Source organism: Helianthus annuus, chromosome 13 (assembly GCF_002127325.2).
Source record: "Helianthus annuus cultivar XRQ/B chromosome 13, HanXRQr2.0-SUNRISE, whole genome shotgun sequence".
Taxonomy (NCBI): Eukaryota; Viridiplantae; Streptophyta; class Magnoliopsida; order Asterales; family Asteraceae; genus Helianthus; species Helianthus annuus.
Window position 1 is genome coordinate 63,717,623 of NC_035445.2, and position 22,991 is coordinate 63,740,613.

Below are 22,991 nucleotides of genomic sequence, written 5' to 3' on the forward strand. Positions count from 1 at the left end.
TAACAACTATGAAACGATATTTTAAGACACTTTTCTGATATCCGAACAAAATTTTGTTTTATGTATGATCAAAACTTGTGATGTTTGTCAAGTTTCTAAATATAAAAACATTTAACCATGGATTAGAAGATAAACTGTATCATCGACTTTCTAACGACGTGAACCCAAGTTTTATTTAAATAACAGTGGTCTTAATTTATTAGTTCTAAAAATATTGTTGAAATGTGTAGATTAGGCATATAGCAATTAGCCAATTAGATAAACTTATAGCTACAAAATAATATTTAAATTAATTAGATAAGTATAAATTATCGGTAATTATTAAGTTATATAACTTTAAAATTTAAACATATAGACTTGAGTTGCATCTTAAAAAGATGGTTGTTTTTGGATAAATTTATTAGTATGATAAATGTAGTTATTATTCTTCTTGTATTTTAAATATATTAAATAAATAAATAAATTATTTGTTAAGCAAAAAAATCGTTCTCTTCCCCCTCTTTATGAGAATGATCGATATTTGTTTCAATTATTAAGATATAATTTCTAATCTAGTAATTAATATAAAGAAGAAAATCGTTCCCTCCACCCTGGTTATGAAAATGCTCGATATTTGTTTTAATTATTAAGATATAATTTCTAACCTAGTAATTAATATAAATAAATAATAAGATAATTTATGGAACTTTATTCGTAATTTCTTAACATCTGAGCCCCCAACGTCTTTTTTTCTAACCCTTTTAGCCCCTAACACTAACCCCATCCATTAAATGTTAGGGGCTAAAAGGGTTAGAAATAAGACGTTAGGGGCCAAAAAGATTAGAAAAAAAAAAGACGTTGGGGGCTCAGATGTTAAAAATTCTTTTTGGGCTAAAAGAGTAAAAGTGCTATAACCACAGGGCCAAAATCATAATTTACTCTATTAGTTAAATAAATAATATTATAAATGAGAAGAAGATTAAACTAAATAATAATTATCCATAAAAATTAAACTAAATAATATTTAGTAGGAGAATTATCTATAATTAATTAGAAAAGATTAAACTAAAATAATACTTATCTACAAAACATGACCTAATATGATGACAAGTGTCCCTAAAATGGTTTCTTTTATTATATAGTATAGATATAGATTAAAAATAATATTCTACCAGAAATTTAGGCTTTATATTCAGTCATTTAAACTCAATATATAAAACCCATATAAAGCAAGCAAGGACGAAAATATAGGAAACCATGGAAACAATGTAACCCGAAACCATGTAGTTTGAAAGAATTACCTTTTTGGTTCGAAACCAAATGATCCGGTAGGAAACCTAGTAAGACACTTAAGACGTCTATTTAACGAATGAGTTTCTCATGAGAATTGGTGTTCAATAGGTTTGACGAGAACAAACCAACAATAGTTGGTTTATGCTCTTGTTGTTCTTTGTTACTGTTGTGCTTTGCTTGTTTCTCTAGCTCCTTGCTAGTTGGTTCGTTTTAATGAAATGCCGCTTTTCTAAGAAAAATAATAAAAGATATTTAGGGAATATCCCATAAACCCCACTAAATACCTCTAGTGTAATTGTTTGCTATAAAAAGACACATGACAATTGACTTGGTCATGATATCAATAAGTCTTTTATTAACATGCCCGATTTATCTGAATAAGATCAACCAATAGGGTGGTGATCTGTTGGTAAAGGCAAAGCCTTTAATTTTTTTTGCTAATCAACGAAACTTCATTCCAAAACAAGAGCAAACATACAAAACAAGCCCTTAGCCAGTAGCTAAGAGCATCGACACACCAAACAGAGCCAAAAAGGAAACACTCCATACAGGAGACAACCAATCTATCTAACCAAAGTTCAAATTTTCAAAATTGCTCCAGCACTCCATAGTAAGGCCTGCCATTCTACCTCTTTTCACTAGCCACAAGAAGGATTCTTCTTTGATACTATCCAAAACCATTGTAGCAGCCACGCACTTCTGCCCGAACATTCTCTCGTTCCTGTTCTTCCAGATCTTCCAAAGGGTCAAAAAAACACCGAGTAAATGACCCGTTTCATCTTTCTCCCCTCGCCTTCGTTCTGCCCATAACACAATATTTGCGCAACCGAATTGATAGACGAAGGATACGAAACCTTTAGCCACACACAAAGCATCCACCATATAGACTTAGCCACTGAGCATTCTACCAACATGTGATCCGCTCTCTCGGCCCCTAGCCCGCACATCGGGCACATCCCATCGTTGATGTAAACGTTTCTGGAAGCAAGACCCGAAGCAGTTGGCATCTTCCTGTCAACCGCTCTCCACGCGAAATAATTAACTTTGGGAACAACAAACCTTTCCCAATTAAAATTAGTTTCTGACCCGTTCTAGTACCTCCAATCTTCCACACTTCTTCTCACCAGATTAACCAAGAAATCTGCGTTTCCGTAATCAAGTTTCCATTTCCACACATCGTTCTCCTCTGTCATAACCTTCTGTCTGAGCTCCCTAAGTAACTGATTGCAGTCTGTCAACTCTGAGGGAGACAAGGAGCCAATCCTGTGGTACTCGAGGAAAACCCACAGTCATCTTAATTTATCCTTTCACTCTTCTGTGGCTGCTTACCAAATTTCGGACGAAATTTCTTTCAACTTGGGGGATGATGTGACAACCCACAATTCAAGTTCATAATTTAACCTAACCACAGTTAGTTTAGACATACATTCATAGCACTGAATTTATCTAGGGTTAGTTAAATGAGTCTACATTGGTAATTCGGGGAATTACCGAAACACACACACAAGTGAATTCTCGAACGTTGGTGACTAACTCGAATAATAATTATAAACGGACGGTTTATACGAAACTTACACGTTGCATGACAAATACGTGAATTATATGCTTCAACTGCAAACTGGAAGATGTTATGTGCTTTTGTGTGAAAGTTATATAGTTAAGGGTGTTTATGACTAATATGGAAATTATAATAAAACACTGCAATCCTAAAACTCCCCATAATCTCAATCATAGGGCAACTGATTTTCCCTGATCATTTTTTGCTACACAAATCTCATACACACAATTCTGATCTTTCAATTCATCAAGAACAAACTCTAGATCGAATCTAAGGTAATGCTTTATGTTATACACTGATATCTTTGTTTTCTTGATTTCATGCAAAACCCTAGATATCCAACCAATTGATCTGTGTTTAGTTGATCATGCCTTATGAATGTGTAATTGTTTATGAATGAATGTGTAATTTCTTGTGAATGAATGTGTAAATATTGGTCAAATATTAGAGATACTATTGGTATATTAGAACTGCAAAACTGTTGAATTAATTGGTAACATTGTTAAGATTAGGGTTTGATCGTAGAACTGTAATTGTTACATTGAAAAGTTACGATTTATGTTTATTCTGTGTTACTGTGCGTCCGGGAATAACTTTGGTCTGACTTCACATCCGAGTTATATATATTCTCTGAATTTTATAATGATTTCGGGTTTCACACTTGTCGAGTTTGTTTATATATGTGTTCCGAGTTTCTTGATTTCATGTTGTTCCGAGGTTATATGTTGATTTTGAGGTTTGTTTATGTGTTTAAGTATAACTGATGTGTGTAAAATGCAACATATAAAACACATCAATTAAAGCATAAAACTAACCCTTTTTAAGTACTAATGTTGGAAAAAGAGTGTTTTTGTCTTCCTTTTGTATTTTCAGGATGAAATGAGCTCAAAATCACAAAAGAAGCAAAAAGACCACTAATTCTACCATAAATACAAGAAAAGGAACAAAAGTAGACTGCCCGGACCCTCAACGGCACCTCCCAAAGCAAAAAGGAAGAAACAGAGTCTGAACACGCCCCGTGTCCAGCGAACACGGGGGCGTGCCCAGGAAGCAGCAGAAAAGACAAACCAGTAGAAGCTTCCATTGCCCACCACGGGGCCGTGTCCAGCGAGCACGGGGGCGTGGTGAAAGTACAACAGGCGCATTAATTGTAATTCGCAATTACAATTAATGAAGAGAGAGAGTGTCAGGCGGGCACGGGGCCGTGTCCAGCGGACACGGGGCCGTGTCCAGCCTTCTGTTCAGCCTATAAATAGAGGAGCTTGGCTTCATTCTCTCTCATCCCTTGGCACACCACCTCTCTCACACTTCATCCACCACCCACCACCACCATAACACTATCATCCACCACCATCATCCATTGTCCATCGTAGAGTGTGTGAGTCGTCTCGGGATCCAAGATTGATCGTAAGAGTTCTTGACAATCAAGGCCATGTTTGCCTAAGTCTCTTACATCACTTGGTGAAGACAAGTGTTTAGTATAATACTTTTTATTTTTAATCTTTTGCACTTTTTATTTGGTTTTGTATTAATGACTTTAATAACTAGTTACTTATGTTGAAGGTGATCTTTCCTTATCGTTTGTCCGTGGTGTCTTGGCATTATTTTACTGTCTATATAAAATAAAAGATTTTCACCATTCATATCTCCACGGTCTATATGGAGGTATGTTGGCTACCTGGTCGGGGGTTAAGGGAACGGTTTGGTAAGGGTCTTGCCCTTGTTCAGCGTTTAGAGGTCCTGCTTGGGACCTGGGTCAAATTTAGTAGGATCTCCTTCAATGCCCATAGGTATTGGATGGCGGGGATCCAAACTCTTTGACCCCCTCATAAGTTAACTACTATTAATACTATAACCCGGCTATTTAGGACTGTATCCCTGCTGACTCAGACTACTTAGCCGAGGGTAACGTCACCGCCAGAAGCGGGGCCTACCACAATTTGCATTAATAACTTAATTCATTATCTTTCAATAATCCGACCCTTTAGGATTGTATCCTTGCTGACTCAAACTACTGGGTTGAGGGTAACGTCGCCTTCAAAAGAGGGGCCTACTACAATAACTAAGATAATCTCTTAAACAAGTGCAAAAGTGCGAAAATAATCAAAGGTTATACTAATACACGTGTCGGATCCAAGTGATTCATCTTGTCTATCTGTTTTTATTTTATTTTATTTTCAGCATTTAGTTAGTTTTTATTTTTCGTAGTTTAAAACAATTTTCTAACCTTTTTGATTTGATTAGACGTTGAGGATAAACCGGTATTAAAAGCTCTTGTGTCCTTGGACGACCTCGGTATCTTACCAACACTATACTACGTCCACGATGGGTGCACTTGCCCATATGCGTGTTTAGTGTTAGTGAATATCGTGTTTTATAAATTTAAAACTTGGCTAAAAGTGTAAAAAGGGCTTAAATATATATCAAAAATATATACACACTGACACGCATCAAGTTTTTGGCGCCGCTGCCGGGGACACAAGGATTTTAAGAAAGCTTAAAATCGACGGCCTAATCAGTTTTTCAAAACCTTTTTAAAACGCGCGCATTTTTCTGCATTTTAGTTTAGTTTTTGCATTTACAGTAGCCTGAACACGGGGCCGTGCTCACTGAACACGCCCCCGTGCTGCATATTTTTAGAGTAGATACCCAGATACAGAGTCTGAACACGGGGCCGTGCTCGCTGAACACGCCCCCGTGCTCAACGTGACCAGTAACTTTAATTAAAACGCCCAGATACAGACCCTGAACACGGGGCCGTGTTCACCCAACACGGGGCCGTGTCCAGCTTCTGTTTCCGTCTTATTTTTGTTTTCTGGTCCCGAGACTCAGTTGTGATCTGTTGAGTGATTCTTATGGATCAATACTCAAGAGGTTACAACTACACCTATGATGAGGATGATTATAGGGGTAATTATTGCACTAATTGTCGTAACGCACGCTCGGTTCAATATAATACTTCATATCAACCATCCAATTCATACAACCATTATGAGGAGCCCAGGTACGAGCCATCAACTTCATACACATCCTATGAAGACCAAAGGTATGAACCTACTCCCTCATACTCATATTTTGATGAACCAAGGTATGAGCCTTCATACTCATACTTTGAAGATTCAAGATATGAGCCACCACCTTCATACTCTTATTATGAGGAACCATGGCGTGAACAACCCACCTCATATGAGTACTATGAAGAACAAAGTTTCGACCCTTATCCATCATATACTTACAATGAAGAACAATGGTGTGAACCATCTACTTCATATGAGTACTATGAGGAACCTAGGATCGAACAACCGGATTCAAGCTTTGAGGATCCAAATTCTTTCAATCTCACCGAAGTGACCAATAGGATATTAGAACACATTAAAACTATCGAACGTTGCATAAAAGAATCTCGCGCAAGGGAAGAGGAATCCCGCGCAAGAGAAGAGCTAAAAAATGATAATAACGTAGAGATAGTTGAAAGTGTAAAAATGGAAGAACAAGAAAGTGAAAAACCGACACATGAGTTAAACAAAGAAAAAGGTGAGTCCGATAATGTTAAAATTCAAGAAGAGTCTAATTTTGAAGAAATTAACCTCTTGTCACCTACTTTCGAAAAACATTGTTTAATAACCCCTCATGCTAAGTTTTTAAAAGAGTTAAACACTAGTGCTAAAATCAAAGACTTAGTAAGCGTTAAGTTAACTAATGATCAAACCTCGCTAATAAAAGAAGACCCTTTTGAAATCAACATTACACCGGTTCCATGTTTCTTTCAAAATTCATTTATTAGTAATATCACCATCGATAAGGATCTTTGCGTTAACATAATGCCTAACTATATTTTTGAAAAATTAAGTGTTAGTGATTTTACTCCACTTCAAATACCCATTTTTCTTTCCGATCGGAAAGTAATAAAATCAATCGGTGTAGTTGAGGATGTCTTGGTTCAAGCAAATCAAATGGTAATCCCAACCGACTTTGTCATCCTCGATGACGCTCCTCTAGTCTTGGGAAAACCTTTTGTACAAACTCATAAAGCTTTGAAAAACCGGAAATTCAACAATCTACCTCTTCAATTAGGGGCATTCAAAAGGAGCATAGATCTTGAGCGCTCAATGAAATATCCTTTTGGTAACAATGACCCCCTAATTGAGGATGAAGCTGAACCACCCGATACAACCAACGAAGAGGACCACTTTGTCGAGGAAGAGATAGCCATAGAACAAACTTTTAAGGTTCTTGATCTAGATGAGCCGCAAAATAAGGTGTCTCCTAAAGACCCAACCATTGAGCTCAAGGAACTTCCTAAAGGTTTGGAATATGCTTTTCTAGGCAAAGATGGTAGTTTACCCATAATTATTTCATCTAAATTAGGTAATATAGAAAAGGAGAAATTAGTTAGCTTACTTAAAAAACACAAAAATGCGATCGCTTGGAAGCTTGTAGATATTAAAGGAATAAGCCCTTCCATGTGCACGCACAAAATTTTAATTAATGATGACTACAAGACGGTAATTCAACCACAACGAAGAGTGAACCCCAATGTTCAAGAAGTGGTTAAGAATGAAGTCATCAAACTACTCGACGCCGGACTAATCTACCCTATCTCCGATAGCCCGTGGGTAAGTCCAGTCCAAGTAGTCCCAAAGAAAGGAGGTATGACGGTAATAACTAACGAGAAAAATGAATTAATACCAACAAGAACCGTCACAGGATGGAGAGTCTGTATAGATTATAGGAGATTAAATGAAGCAACTAGGAAAGACCACTTTCCTTTACCCTTCATTGATCAAATGTTAGAAAGATTATCCGGACATAAATTTTATTGTTTCTTAGATGGTTTTTCAGGTTACTTTCAAATACCGATAGCACCGGAAGACCAAGAGAAAACAACTTTCACATGTCCCTACGGAACTTTTTCATATCGACGCATGCCATTCGGTCTATGTAATGCGCCTGCAACATTCCAACGTTGTATGGTCGCCATTTTCCATGATATGATCGAAAAGACAATGGAAGTCTTCATGGATGACTTTTCCATCTTTGGAGACTCATATGACCAATGCCTCGATAATCTTGAACGAATGCTATCCCGATGTGAGGAAACTAACCTCGCCCTTAACTGGGAAAAATGCCATTTCATGGTAACAGAGGGAATAGTACTCGGTCACAAAATCTCAAGCGAAGGGATGGAAGTTGATCGAGCAAAAATAGAGATTATTTCTCGATTACCTCCTCCATCCTCCGTGCGAGCAATCAGAAGTTTCCTAGGACATGCCGGATTTTATAAAAGGTTTATCAAAGACTTTTCAAAAATTTCAAGGCCTCTAACAAAATTACTTGAAAAAGATGCACCCTTCATCTTTGACAAGGAATGCAATCAAGCATTTCTAACCCTCAAGGAAATGCTAGTCAATGCACCTATCATGATAGCGCCAGATTGGAAATTTCCTTTCGAAATCATGTGCGATGCAAGTGACTTCGCTGTTGGAGCAGTCTTGGGACAAAGAAAAGAAAAACATTTCCACCCAATCTATTATGCTAGTAAAACTCTTAATGATGCACAAGAAAATTATACAACTACGGAAAAAGAATTACTAGCGGTGGTATTTGCTTTTGATAAATTTCGTTCTTACCTTGTTCTTTCTAAAACAATAGTTTATACAGACCATGCAGCCATCAGGTACCTCTTCAAGAAGCAAGACGCAAAACCCCGTTTGATAAGATGGATTCTACTCCTCCAAGAATTCGACATTGAAATCAAGGACAAAAGAGGGGCAGAAAACACTGCTGCAGATCATCTCTCACGCTTAGAAGACCCAGCTTTGGAGACAACCAGGGACGAGCAAATCAACGAAAAATTTCCCACGGAATCCTTGGAAATGATAGAGAGTAGACAAGAACCATGGTATGCCGACTACGCTAATTTCTTAGCTAGCGGTGTAGTCACCAAAGGATGGCCACATCATCAAAGAAAGAAATTCTTTGCTGATGTAAAGCATTACTTTTGGGAAGACCCCTATCTTTTCAAAATGTGTGCTGACCAACCCATTCGAAGGTGCGTCTATGGTAATGAAGCACGAAGAATTCTCCATCATTGTCATGAAGGTCCATACGGAGGACATCATGGTGCCGCAAGTACCGCACGAAAGGTATTTGATTCAGGATTTTACTGGCCGACCATTTACAAGGATGCACAAAACCTTGTAAAGACATGTGATGCATGCCAAAGATCAGGTAATATTTCTTCCAAAAACGAAATGCCTCAAAATGGCATTCTCGTCTGTGAAATCTTTGATGTGTGGGGACTCGATTTCATGGGACCTTTCCCACCTTCAAGGGGAAACAAATATATACTTGTGGCAGTAGATTACTTGTCTAAATGGGCAGAGGCCGAGGCTCTTCCAACAAATGATGGAAGAGTGGTGGTAAAATTTCTGAAAAAGCTGTTCTCTCGTTTCGGGACACCAAAGGCTTTGATAAGTGATAGAGGTACCCATTTTTGCAATCATCAACTCGAAAAAATATTAACAAGGTATGGGGTCTATCACCGGGTCTCAACAGCATATCATCCTCAAACAAATGGGCAAGCCGAAGTGACTAATCGAGGTTTAAAACGAATACTTGAAAAAACCGTAGGAATAAATAAAAAAGAGTGGGCCGACAAATTAGACGACGCTTTATGGGCTTTTCGAACTGCTTATAAAACCACTATAGGCACAACCCCATATAAACTCGTCTATGGAAAAAGTTGTCACTTGCCAGTAGAAATAGCTCACAAAGCCTACTGGGCAATAAAAAACGTAAACTTAGATTTGGAAAATGCCGGTAAAAATCGATTTTGTCAAATAAACGAATTAGACGAACTTAGGAATTATGCATATTCTAACTCCGAAATTTATAAGGAAAGAATGAAGAATTTGCATGATAAATATATTAAATCTAATGAATTTCGGGTTGGAGACCAAGTTCTATTGTTTAATTCACGACTTCGATTATTTCCTGGTAAGTTAAAATCTAGGTGGTCAGGACCTTTTTCCGTCACCCATGTTTTTCCACACGGTGCAGTAGAAATTAAAACTCGAAATGGGACACCATTTAAAGTCAATGGCCAACGGCTGAAACTCTACCGAGGATCCATTGAGGATGAGGAAGAGGAGATCTCACTTCAAACGATTAACGAATAAATTCGTACCCGACATGTTACAGGTAAGTGTACGTTTAAAAACCGGTAAATCATTTTTCGGAAATAAGGGGCATGCACACGAGCACAAAAATAAAAAAAAAATTCAAAAAAAAAAAAAAAAAAAAAATCGCCCGGCACGGGGCCGTGTCCGCTGGACACGGGGCCGTGTCGAGGCGACTGTCGGGATAAAACCCTCTTTTCTTATCAGTTACACCATTCCACACGCCCCGTTTAGCCGAAAACTCTCTGGTTCGAGGCGATTTTCTGCAGTTTTTCTACGTCACCACCGAATCTAACAACGTCAAGGTATGATTCTATCTTCATTAGTAGTTAGATTAGTTACTTGCATGTAGTTAAAACATCAAAAATTGGGAAAAATCTAGGGTTCTTCATGTTCATCCGGATCGAACTCAAAATTTTTGATGAAATTTGTTAGTAGTAGTTTAGATTAGTGTAGTAGAAAGTATCTAGGCAAGTATTGTTGATAGATTTGTCCGATTTCCAAATAAAACCCCAAACCCTTGTTCTTGAACCGAAAAACACGAAATTGAAAGGGTAAACGGTTTGTTATGGGAAAAATGACACTTAGGGTTTCATTTTCGGGGGAAACCGCTACTATTGGGCTAAAAATTTTCAGGTTTTCGAAACCGGGACGAAAAATGGAATTTTTTGGGTTACAGACGCCTGGATACGGGGCCGTGTCTGCTGAACACGGGGCCGTGTCCAGCCCACTGTTTGCAGTTTCGCTTTAATTTTCCTGGTTTCGTACTAACTTTTTATGTATTCTTTTCAGATGTCGAAATTCACAAGGTTTGGCGCAAATGAACTGGATGCTAGGGCACGGTACGAGGTTCTACAAACACGACCGGAAGAGTACCCAAGGCGGGCGTGTACTGATTTGCTAACCATGGTGAACCAACTTGACCGCTTCAACAACATTGTGAGGGGTCCACTTCACGTCGCATTGACTGCCCGACTTCGGTTGGTCCATCAATGCACGATGGAGTTCTATAGCACCTTCATCTTCAACTCGAGATGCGAACCGTTTGATCATGAGGCGGTTGAATTTCGATGTGGAGGGACCACCTATAGAACCTCCATGGCGCAGTTTGGAGCCATCATTGGGCTATACAATGATGAAGAAGCGGGAAATGAAGAGAATACAGGGGGGTTACGAGACTTGGATGCAACCGAACGCCAAACCGCATGGGCTCAAATAGGTGAAGGAATCTACAACCCGAGCAGCACAAAGAGCACCAAACTGAGGGACCCGTTATACCGCTACATCCACAGGCTCCTCACGTACTCGCTGAACCAACGCCATGACAGTAGTGGCGTTGTTGGGTTGAAAGATTTGGTTGTCCTTCACTGCATCCACAACCAGAAGCCTCTCGATGTTCCTTACTTCCTACTGCGAAACATGCACTTGAACCGCCTTGCCTCTGCTCCTACACCAATCTTCTTCGGGGGATGGGTGTACCGTCTTTTCAAGCACTTCACGAATATCCCAAGATCCTTCGAAAGGAGTCCATGGTCGGGACGGGTCGATTATCATATTTGCCGAGCCATGAACTTGCTTTATGAAGCGGAGGACGGGACGGTGAGCTTTCAGAGGACGCAAGGCTACGCATGGAACCCGCAGGAGGCTCTAGTTCTTCATGCACCACCTCCACATTTTCAATACCCACCCCAAGGCGATCCGGGTCAATCCTCCTCTCAAGGAGGCGGTTTTCCTAATTTTCAAAGTTTACATGATCTTTTGCAGGAAAACCTTATGTGCACCAGGAACACCTACAACCTCGCCAACAACACATACCACCGGGTTGGAGCTATCGAGCGCAGCGTCAACGATATACAAGATGATATCGGTAGCATCCGGGAGTACATGGCAAGGCAAGGGGGTGGAGGTGATGGTAGTGATGAAGACATGGAGTAGGAGGCTGGGAGGAACAAGGGGCTGGCTGGTGATGAGCCCACAGGTTTGAATGCCCTTCTTATCTATCAAACAATTCATGGCCTGCGTGCCATTTGTCGAACAATTTACTTTCCCGAACTACTTTTTATCTTTATTTTGTTTATGTTTGGATAATGTTTAATAATGGTAATTTAGGATGGTTTGTGCTTGGTTGGTTGGTACTAAGTGATTAAACAGGTGCAATGCAAGGGTTAGAGTGCTAAAACATTAGCACTTGCAGCCCCAGGATGGAGAAACCGGGAGAAAAAACCTAATTTTGGGGCTAACAGACTGTCCACACGGGGACGTGTCCAGCCGACACGCCCCCGTGTCCATCTCCCAGATCTGCTGTTTGGCTACTGACCTGCAATTTTTTTTGCCCGACACGTGGCCGTGTTCACCGAACACGCCCCCGTGTCCACCTTCTGTAAGTTTTCGTTACTGGCAGTTCACCACGGGGCCGTGTCCACTAAACACGGGGCCGTGTCCAGAATGCCAGTAACATAAATCTTTGCTTTTTAACACACTTTTATACATTCTAATCAACCAAAAATATTATTTTTGGACACATTGGGGACAATGTGTAATTTAAGTGTGGGGGGGGGATGCTAAAACCTTGAAATTTTGCAAAATCCTAAACACAAGCCTTACACAAAACTCTATTGGAACCGCTAAACACCCCAAATTTTTTTCAAAAACTTTTTCATTTTTTTTATTTACTTGTCTTGGTTTAAGTTGGGAATAACAAGTTCTAAAAAGGTTATATTTTTACAAGTTTACAACCGATAGCGTCGTGATAAAAAAGGAACCAACATAAGAAAATTATGAAACGGCATAACAAGTCTAGTTTAAAATTCGATTATATATGCCTGGTCACATTAAAAACCCATTCCCACAAAAGTGAGTTTTGAGCCTTTATTGAGCATAAAAATACACATATTTAGATTAAATGCTCATTTTTCGTTTCTTGTGTGAATAGCCGCTCGGTCCTTACAAATCTAGAACTTGCCACGACGATACATTCCCGGTCCTTACCAACTTAAACCCAAGTAAGTAAATGATGGAGGCATTAGGACTAACCATTTTTCTTTCAAAACCATTATTTTTCATTTTTTTTTACCTACCCAAAATCCCCCTAGAAAACCCCTTTGAGCCTAAACCTTTCATTTCATTACCCCCAAAACCATTTTTACCCACCAAAAAGCCTTTTTCATTTTTTTTTCACCCTTTATTTTAGTAACAAGCTCGGTTTTTCGTCAACTTGCCCTTTCATGTGACATCAAAAAAAAAATAAATAAATAATAATATATATATATATGATGAAGTAAAAAAAAACAAAAGCTACAAGAGCTTGTTTGGAGAAATACTTCAAAAATAATAGGTCACTAAAAACAAGGTATTTTACGAAAACCGACACTTGTTACGATTTTCACCCTTTTTTACTAACCACTAACCAACCACCCACCTTTAAACCCAAGCCTTCACCCAAAAAGTCCTCTTGATATTTACAAAGGTAAAAAGTTAAAAAGGAGGAGGATTGATTGCTTGGCAAGCCTATGGAAAGACGTAAGTTCCGTGCCGCTCTCGAGTGATTCACTAAAATATACACCTTCGGCCGAGTGTTGAGTGATCTCCCGTGAGGTATGTGAACTTGTATATAAATGGAATTTTAATAAGGCATGCTATGCCCAAATAAGAAATTTATCTTATGAAAAGTTCAAAATAAATCATAACGAATAGGATTGTAAATAAATAAAAATAAAGCCTATAAAAACCTTGGATTCCCGACACTCTAGGACAAGCTAAAAACTTCTCTTCTACCTATTCCATTTGGGAGTGTAAGCCACATTTAAAGAGTTTTGCTTGAGGACAAGCAAAAGTTCAAGTGTGGGGGTATTTGATGTGTGTAAAATGCAACATATAAAACACATCAATTAAAGCATAAAACTAACCCTTTTTAAGTACTAATGTTGGAAAAAGAGTGTTTTTGTCTTCCTTTTGTATTTTCAGGATGAAATGAGCTCAAAATCACAAAAGAAGCAAAAAGACCACTAATTCTACCATAAATACAAGAAAAGGAACAAAAGTAGACTGCCCGGACCCTCAACGGCACCTCCCAAAGCAAAAAGGAAGAAACAGAGTCTGAACACGCGCCGTGTCCAGCGAACACGGGGGCGTGCCCAGGAAGCAGCAGAAAAGACAAACCAGTAGAAGCTTCCATTGCCCACCACGGGGCCGTGTCCAGCGAGCACGGGGGCGTGGTGAAAGTACAGCAGGAGCATTAATTGTAATTCGCAATTACAATTAATGAAGAGAGAGAGTGTCAGGCGGGCACGGGGCCGTGTCCAGCCTTCTGTTCAGCCTATAAATAGAGGAGCTTGGCTTCATTCTCTCTCATCCCTTGGCACACCACCTCTCTCACACTTCATCCACCACCATAACACCATCATCCACCACCATCATCCATTGTCCATCGTAGAGTGTGTGAGTCGTCTCGGGATCCAAGATTGATCGTAAGAGTTCTTGACAATCAAGGCCATGTTTGCCTAAGTCTCTTACATCACTTGGTGAAGACAAGTGTTTAGTATAATACTTTTTATTTTTAATCTTTTGCACTTTTTATTTGGTTTTGTATTAATGACTTTAATAACTAGTTACTTATGTTGAAGGTGATCTTTCCTTATCGTTTGTCCGTGGTGTCTTGGCATTATTTTACTGTCTATATAAAATAAAAGATTTTCACCATTCATATCTCCACGGTCTATATGGAGGTATGTTGGCTACCTGGTCGGGGGTTAAGGGAACGGTTTGGTAAGGGTCTTGCCCTTGTTCAGCGTTTAGAGGTCCTGCTTGGGACCTGGGTCAAATTTAGTAGGATCTCCTTCAATGCCCATAGGTATTGGATGGCGGGGATCCAAACTCTTTGACCCCCTCATAAGTTAACTACTATTAATACTATAACCCGGCTATTTAGGACTGTATCCCTGCTGACTCAGACTACTTAGCCGAGGGTAACGTCACCGCCAGAAGCGGGGCCTACCACAATTTGCATTAATAACTTAATTCATTATCTTTCAATAATCCGACCCTTTAGGATTGTATCCTTGCTGACTCAAACTACTGGGTTGAGGGTAACGTCGCCTTCAAAAGAGGGGCCTACTACAATAACTAAGATAATCTCTTAAACAAGTGCAAAAGTGCGAAAATAATCAAAGGTTATACTAATACACGTGTCGGATCCAAGTGATTCATCTTGTCTATCTGTTTTTATTTTAGTTTATTTTCAGCATTTAGTTAGTTTTTATTTTTCTTAGTTTAAAACAATTTTCTAACCTTTTTGATTTGATTAGACGTTGAGGATAAACCGGTATTAAAAGCTCTTGTGTCCTTGGACGACCTCGGTATCTTACCAACACTATACTACGTCCACGATGGGTGCACTTGCCCATATGTGTGTTTAGTGTTAGTGAATATCGTGTTTTATAAATTTAAAACTTGGCTAAAAGTGTAAAAAGGGCTTAAATATATATCAAAAATATATACACACTGACACGCATCAATAACGAGTCAGGGTTTTACATATAAGTCCGAATATATGATGATTAATCCGAGTTTTGATAGTTCCAAGTTTGGCATATGAATTCCGAGATTGTTTTTATGAGTGTCTGAGTTTATGATAATGATTATTTTCCGAGTTGTGATGATGATAATGTTTCTGAGTTTTGTTTAAACAAAAAGGGGCCTTCGAGTTTAACTATTGATTTCCGAGTTATGTGGATTTAAGGGTTGTCCGAAGTTTTGTATATGGGTTATGGGGGGTCTGAGTTTTTATACACTTGATTCCGAATTATCAACATGTGGTTCCGAGTTTATATATGTATGTTTGGTGATGTGTTTGGGAGTCCGAGATACGTGTTTTATATATGTATGAGTTACTTGATGTCAGTGTTTCTCAAATTACATAACAACATGTCACCAACTAGAGAAATCCACTGTGTGTTACCGTATGTGAAACTTGTTAATCTGATCACAGTAAACACTTGGTTGTTTGGACACTTAGGGTATGGCTAAACCCTACATGTATACATACTTACACTTACTGTACATTAGGTTGTGTGTAATGGACCTAACACTTTATTAACGCGTAAAACCATGTTAACACATACCGAGCAAACTAAGGTGAGTTCACTACTCTTCCACACACATGCGTCCCGGGGGGACAAACCATTATTCCTGGGAGGAATATTGTTTAATAAATGTCATAGTTTAATTTCGTTGTCAGTTAATAAACTCAATCTCTATCATGTAAGTCCCTACTTATTACCGAGCTAGTTGTCTGGGAGACAACGGGGTATTAGTTAGTAGCGCTATTAGGTTTGACAAACCCCATACCTTACTCGGGGAGTCGGTCGTGAACTAAGGACCTTAATCATTTTAGATCAATGTTGATAGACGTTGATGAGGGTATAACAATCATAATCAGTCATATCGGTACTGTAACGCCTTGCTTCTTCGCATTTTCCATAATTAGAAGGTCTTGCTTGTATTTCTATTTTTGGAAGTCTTGTGTTCTTGTAATCGTTCCTTCATTGTAATAGTTGTAAAATCCGAGACTTGGATCATAAATAAAACTCGTATTTCTTTAAATTTGTGTTATACATACTTCATACATGTTCATTTGTTTGATTTTGTGAAACAATTGATACATATTCATAATTCTTGGAAACTTTGTGCTAAACTTGCAAATACGTGAAACATGCTAATCATATGTCTTTTGAATGCATACGATACTAAATTACGACATTCATACACTTAAACATACTTCAAGATACTTGTTTTATGTTAATGTTACTTGTTACATCCTTATAATATGCCAAAATATCATAAATAACCCTTAAAACCCAAAATATAAACTTAAAGGGGCCTAATTGTTAAAAAGTAAAACTTGAAACTCGCACCAGACCTTCTGGCGGGACGCGCCGGCCCAGGTCTTGTCTTCGCGGGCCGCGAGCAATCGGAATTTGGAACCAGCCTTATCAGCGCGACAATTGGTTGATTTTTGTTAAGTTTGATTGGTTTAAGGTGTGTTTCTTGTCTTAAATGCTCACCAACCCAACCCTAATCCATCCCCTATAAAACCCAAGCCTCCTCCAAGCATTTTTCACTTTCTAAACACTCTCAATTCACTCTCAAACACTCATAATCGCAGCTGAAATCAGGAGTTCGAGCAGATTCATTACATCTTACAAAAGTGAGCATAACTCACTCATTTCTTAACCTTTTCACTTGATTATTTTTCCTACTTGCTTGGATTGACATTAGGAACATTTCCATAGGTTTTCCATGGAAAAACAAGGTCTGGAATGTCACCAAAAAGGCTCCAAAGTTGACTGATCTTTATGTTTTTGATTCAATCTTTGTTAAACTTGATTAAACTTGAGTTATCTCATCTCAAACCTATGTCCTTATGCTTATAACCACATCTATGGTTAGTTAGGCTTAAAAACAAGGTTGAGACATGTAAAATCAGAGGTGTAAACCTCACAAACTTTATGTTTTGTTTAAGGGTTTAACCCACAAGTGATGTTCAAGCCTAAAGCTTGATGAGTGTGTGATTTAGGATTAGCATGGGCTATCCTACTTGAGAATCCACACATTGCTTGATGTTTTTCCATTGATTAGTTGTCTTATTTCCTTTCTTATTGTATGTTCATGACCCTCCTTGAATGCTCATAACATCAAGTGTAGTGGTGAACACCTAGAGGTACCTAAATGGAAAACTTGTTCTTCCTACCTCCTACATGACTTCTATGACACAAAAGAGGTTCCTAAATGGAGTATTCATCCTCCTACCTCATGCTTAAACTATTGGACTTATTGATATACATAATCTATATAATACTTATATATACCACCCAAATATTCGAACCTTTGATGATGAATTTCAGTTCATTCGTCAAAGTACTAGATTACATCATCTAAGACCTAATAACCTGTTATGATTCTAATGGGTATTCTACCCATGAAAACATTCTAATCCTTGAGGTTTCATAGTGTCAAACAAGTATTATGTGTTAAAGATGATTTACTTTCTTATGTTTATGTTCATACGTTTTTAAATTCCGAATCTTTACTCCACCGTTATACTCCAATACTCATACGCCTTGTTTCTTCGTGTAGAAGGACTTGGTGTTCCAACCTCCCACAACAACAACTCTCTCGCGGATTTATCAAGTGGAAGCTTGCAAAACCGTGAGTACACTTGACCCATTTACCTTTAAAAACACTTTGGGTTGTAACGTGGTATTATACAAACTTCACATTCACGCACTTAAAACATACTTTATGATCTCAATCCGTTATACATGTTACTTGTTTACTTAGGTTCATGCTAGATTATATATGCTTTATGTCATTAACTTTGCTAAGCCCTCAACTTAACATATATAGCACTATAGAAGCAGGACACCACTCGTCGGGATCTTGTTAATTCTTTATTTTAAAACGGTCTCGTTACTTTTGTGGCGAGGGATGCTAAATACTAGTGGACACTTGGGTTTGACATATTGTGATGCATGCTAGTTACCTTGTTTACAAATTGCCATATGGATTCGAGAAAATGCTTTTATACTTATGTTATATTTATTCAAACCTTGTGTACTCGCCTTTGCTTTTGCATTGAACTTTATTTTAAACATGTTACAGGTTGAGGATGATGATGCTATGAAACGAAGTAGCGATGATGCCTAGATACACATTTAGACGTATTAGGTTTAAAATGTTGTATCAATTTTGTTTGTTATGTTATGAACATGTGGTTATTTGAATTACTTTGTAATGTTTACAATTTGAAGTTATGAAATGAAAACAGTTGATTTAAATACTGTCACAAATAGTGTTATGAAGTCTCTTACAATCTTGTTTTCGTCTCACTCCGATGTTTCCGCCATCGGTTGGGGTGTGACAGGTACTGAGTTTATTATTTCTTGACATGTCTTTAAAGCTAAACATTTACATGATTTAAGTTAAACAAAACTGTGAACTCTCCAACTTTATGTTGACACTCTTCTCCATGCTTGCAGGTCGTTAGGTACATCATTGCATGGGAACTTACAGTATGGGGAGCTGGAAGTGTCATGGGGTGTGCTGTTTGATGAGAACTTTTAATTAGGGGTAAGCAGAAAAACGAAATAACCGAACCGTAACCAAAATAACCGAAAAATCCGGACCGAAAAAACCGAACCGAAACAAAAACCGACGGTTCGGTTTCGGATTTTTAATAACCAAAAATTTCGGTTCAATTTTCGGATAATCATTTTCAATAACCGAAAATAACCGAACCAAACCGATAAGTTTTAATAGTATACCAAATCTATATATTTTTATGTTTAAGTTGTTTAAGTGTTTACCCATGCTACTAAGAATTATTAATTTTATTCTTGTTTGTAAAATATATATAATAAGAACATTACCATGTTTATTTATCATTAAAATTATCCATTTTTTACAAGAACTAACAAAGTTTAATATAAAAATTAAATGGTTTTCAAAGTTTTATAAAAGAAAACGTCTTAACAAAAACTTTGGAGAAACATTAAAATAGATTAGAAGGTTAGGTTAATCTCAATAATATTAATTTAAAAGACTAAATATATTAACTTAAATTTAAACATTTAAGAAAGATTCTTAAACTTTGAATTATACTTTTAAGTTTTGAATCTTACATAATTTGTTTCAAAAACCGAAAAACCGAACCGAACCGTTGCTAAAACCGAAATAATCGAAACCGAAAAAACCGAAACCAAACGGTTTTTAAAAACCAAAAACCGAACCTTCGGTTACGGTTTTGGTTTTACCCAAAAACCAAACCAAACCGAACTGAACCATGCACACCCCTACTCTTAATATTATGCATTTTAAAACAATTTGGTTTTGGTTGTCTTGAAACAATTACATTTGCTTCCGCTGAACACATACTTTGTTTGAAACGTTTATTTTGAAATACACTATTCATGTTGTACATGATGATTGTGTTTAATATTATTTACTATTAGTTCGACATGATTAGTGGCTAGATCCTGGTACGTCACATGCCTCGCGGTGAAACCCGCATGTGGTAATTTGAGGGTGTGACAGATTGGTATCAGAGCCACTGGTTATAGTGAACTAGGTTTTAAAAAGTTTTGTAAAACCAGACTATGACCGATTCAGTTTCGAAAGCGACCATGACACTACGCTCCAGATTGCAGGGTCGTCTTTTATTATCGTATACACTATACGCCTAACATACACATATGTATTGCATTGCATATAGTTGCATACACAACATCATAGCACGATTACATATGTTACCTACTTATATTATGATGAATCATTAGTATGAAGTTATTTCTTAACCTTTTGTGACCTTTATCGCTTTGATAACATCCGCTTTTGACACCCAAACCTAGGGATCTTTTAACACAAGATAGGAGGAACTGGGTAAACATGCAAATCAAATTATCATTACGGGTGCACACGTAATAGTAATTTGGGGTGCATGTGAGTCCCTGTGAGACCTAGCGTATGGAAAGGATCCTGTCCCATTATCCGACATAATTGGGGATTTAACTATCCATAGGAGCCATGACGATGATTGATTCCTACTCGATCTTGATCTTTCCTCTTTCCACTTCCTTGTTTACTTGTACTGGATATGGAAATAACATGCGCAACATATCTTTCTCATGTTGCTATATTGTGAATGTAGAATCATGAGTGGACAAAATGGTGGACGCGGCGGTGGATGTGGCAACATTGTCATTACTCAGGCGGATTTGACAGACCTTATCAACACACGAGTGGCAGAGGCTTTAGCTGCTCAGCAAGCTGGTACGAAACCTTCGACAAAATGACTCTTGTACTTTATTTGTGTATCCGAATTCACATTCGTGCGTCGTACGTTCTTTTATCTTCGGGTCAACACCCGATTCAGAACAATCAGCCCATCTGTACATTCAAGGTGTTCATGGATTGTAGGCCACAATCTTTCAGTGGGACTGAAGGAGCGGTGGGACTCCTTCATTGGTTTGAGAAAGCCGAATCAGCATTTGCGATGTGTAACTATCCGGCCAGAGACAGAGTGAAGTTTGCTACAGGCACGTTGGAGGATGGTGCCTTAACTTGGTGGAACGCCCAAGTTCAAATGCTTGGTATTGACATGGTAAATGCAACACCTTGGGACAAATTCAAGGAGCTGATGTGGGAGGAGTACTGCCCCCGCGATCAAATTCAAAAGCTAGAGAACAAGTACTATAATTTGAAAATGGTGGGATCAGAGATCGAAGCCTACACGAAGCGTTCTCAGGAGCTAACAAAGATGTGCCCCAACCTATCAAACCCACCCAACAAGCGAATTGAGTAGTATCTCAATGGATTAGTGCCTCATATCAAGAGGATGGTTACCTTTGCTAATCTCGACAACTTGCCGCGGATCATTCGTTTGGCTCACAAGATCACCGACCATGAAGTTGAACGTGGTACACTCCCAGAGCGTGGTGCGGTGATTGCTCCTGTTACTAACAACATACACAAGTGGAATGACTCAGACAAAGGCTCTAACTCTAGCCAGCAACAGAAGAGGGCCGCCAACAACAATAACAATCGCAACTTCAACCAGTCTTCTTCTCCTAATCAGAACCAAGGCTCTAATCAGAACCAGGGCTCGTACGCTGGCAGACAACCGAAGTGTAATAAGTGTAACTACCATCACCATGGGCAGTGCACTAGGACATGTCAGAGATGTGAGAAGGTAGGCCATTTGGCGAAAGATTGCAGAGCTCAGTTCCCAAAGCAATTGCAGCAACAACAACAACAACAACAGAAGTAACAACCACAACAGCAGCAGGGTAATCGAAAGGGTTGCTTTCAGCGTGGAAGTGAGGGTCATTTCAAAAGGGATTTCCCGCAGCTAAACTAAAACGCCAACAATAATGAAAACAACAACAACAACACCGGGAACCACAACAACAACAACAACAATAATAACAACAGTGGAAATGGTGCTCGCGGGAGAGCATTCACGATTTTCACGGGTGACGCCAGGAATGATAACAACGTAGTGACTGGTATGTTTTCTGTGAACAATCTTTTCGCTTCCGTCTTATTCGATTCTGGTGCCAATTGGAGTTACGTGTCCTTGAAATTCAGTAGACTATTAGGAACGACCCTACCCCCTCTTGAAACCAATCACACCATGGAGTTGGCTGATGGTCAACCGATTGAAGCATCCCATGTTTATGTTGGGTGTAAACTCGATCTTCTAGGTCAAGTGTTTGACATTGAACTCCTTCCTGTTACTCTTGGTAGCTTTGATGTAGTCATCAGTATGGACTGGTTGTCCAAACACCGAGCCAAAATTCTCTGTGAAGAGAAAATCGTTTGCATTACTCTCCCTAGTGGAGATTTCCTGTCTGTTCAACGTCACCGAAGCGGTGATATGGTTGGCATCATTTCAGCTATGAAAGCCCAAAAGTTCATATGGAAGGGCCATCAGGCTATTCTAGCCCTCATTACTGACAATCAACATGAGGAGAAGAAGATCGAAGACATTCCGGTCGTTCGTGACTTTTCTGATGTTTTTCCCGAGTAACTTCCAGGACTACCTCCACATCGGCAGGTGGAATTCCAGATCGAACTTACACTTGGAGCAGCTCTGATTGCTCGTGCTCTATATCGTCTTGCACCGGGAGAGTTGCAAGAACTGTCCAATCAACTTCAAGAACTGTTGGATAGAGGTTTTATCTGACCTGGTTCTTTGTCGTGGGGAGCCCCAGTCCTATTCGTGAAGAAGAAAGACAGGTCTTTCCGCATTTGTATTGATTATCGTGAACTCAACAAGGCGACGGTCAAGAATCGTTATCCCCTTCCTTGTATTCGCGACCTGTTTGACCAGCTGCAAGGGTCAAGTTTCTACTCGAAAATCGATCTAAGATCGGGGTATCAGCAGATGAGAGTCCGAGAGGAAGATGTTCCCAAACAACTTTCCG

The 22,991-nt window shown here is 38.7% G+C and overlaps 1 protein-coding gene across 1 annotated transcript; it reads left to right on the forward strand.

Moving 5' to 3' along the window:
- Positions 1-20,854: 20,854 nt before the first annotated feature.
- LOC110900785 lies at positions 20,855-21,367 on the forward strand. Its single transcript, XM_022147651.1, has one exon. The coding sequence runs from the start codon at positions 20,855-20,857 to the stop codon at positions 21,365-21,367; it is 513 nt and encodes a 170-aa protein (XP_022003343.1).
- The last annotated feature ends 1,624 nt before the right edge of the window (positions 21,368-22,991 follow it).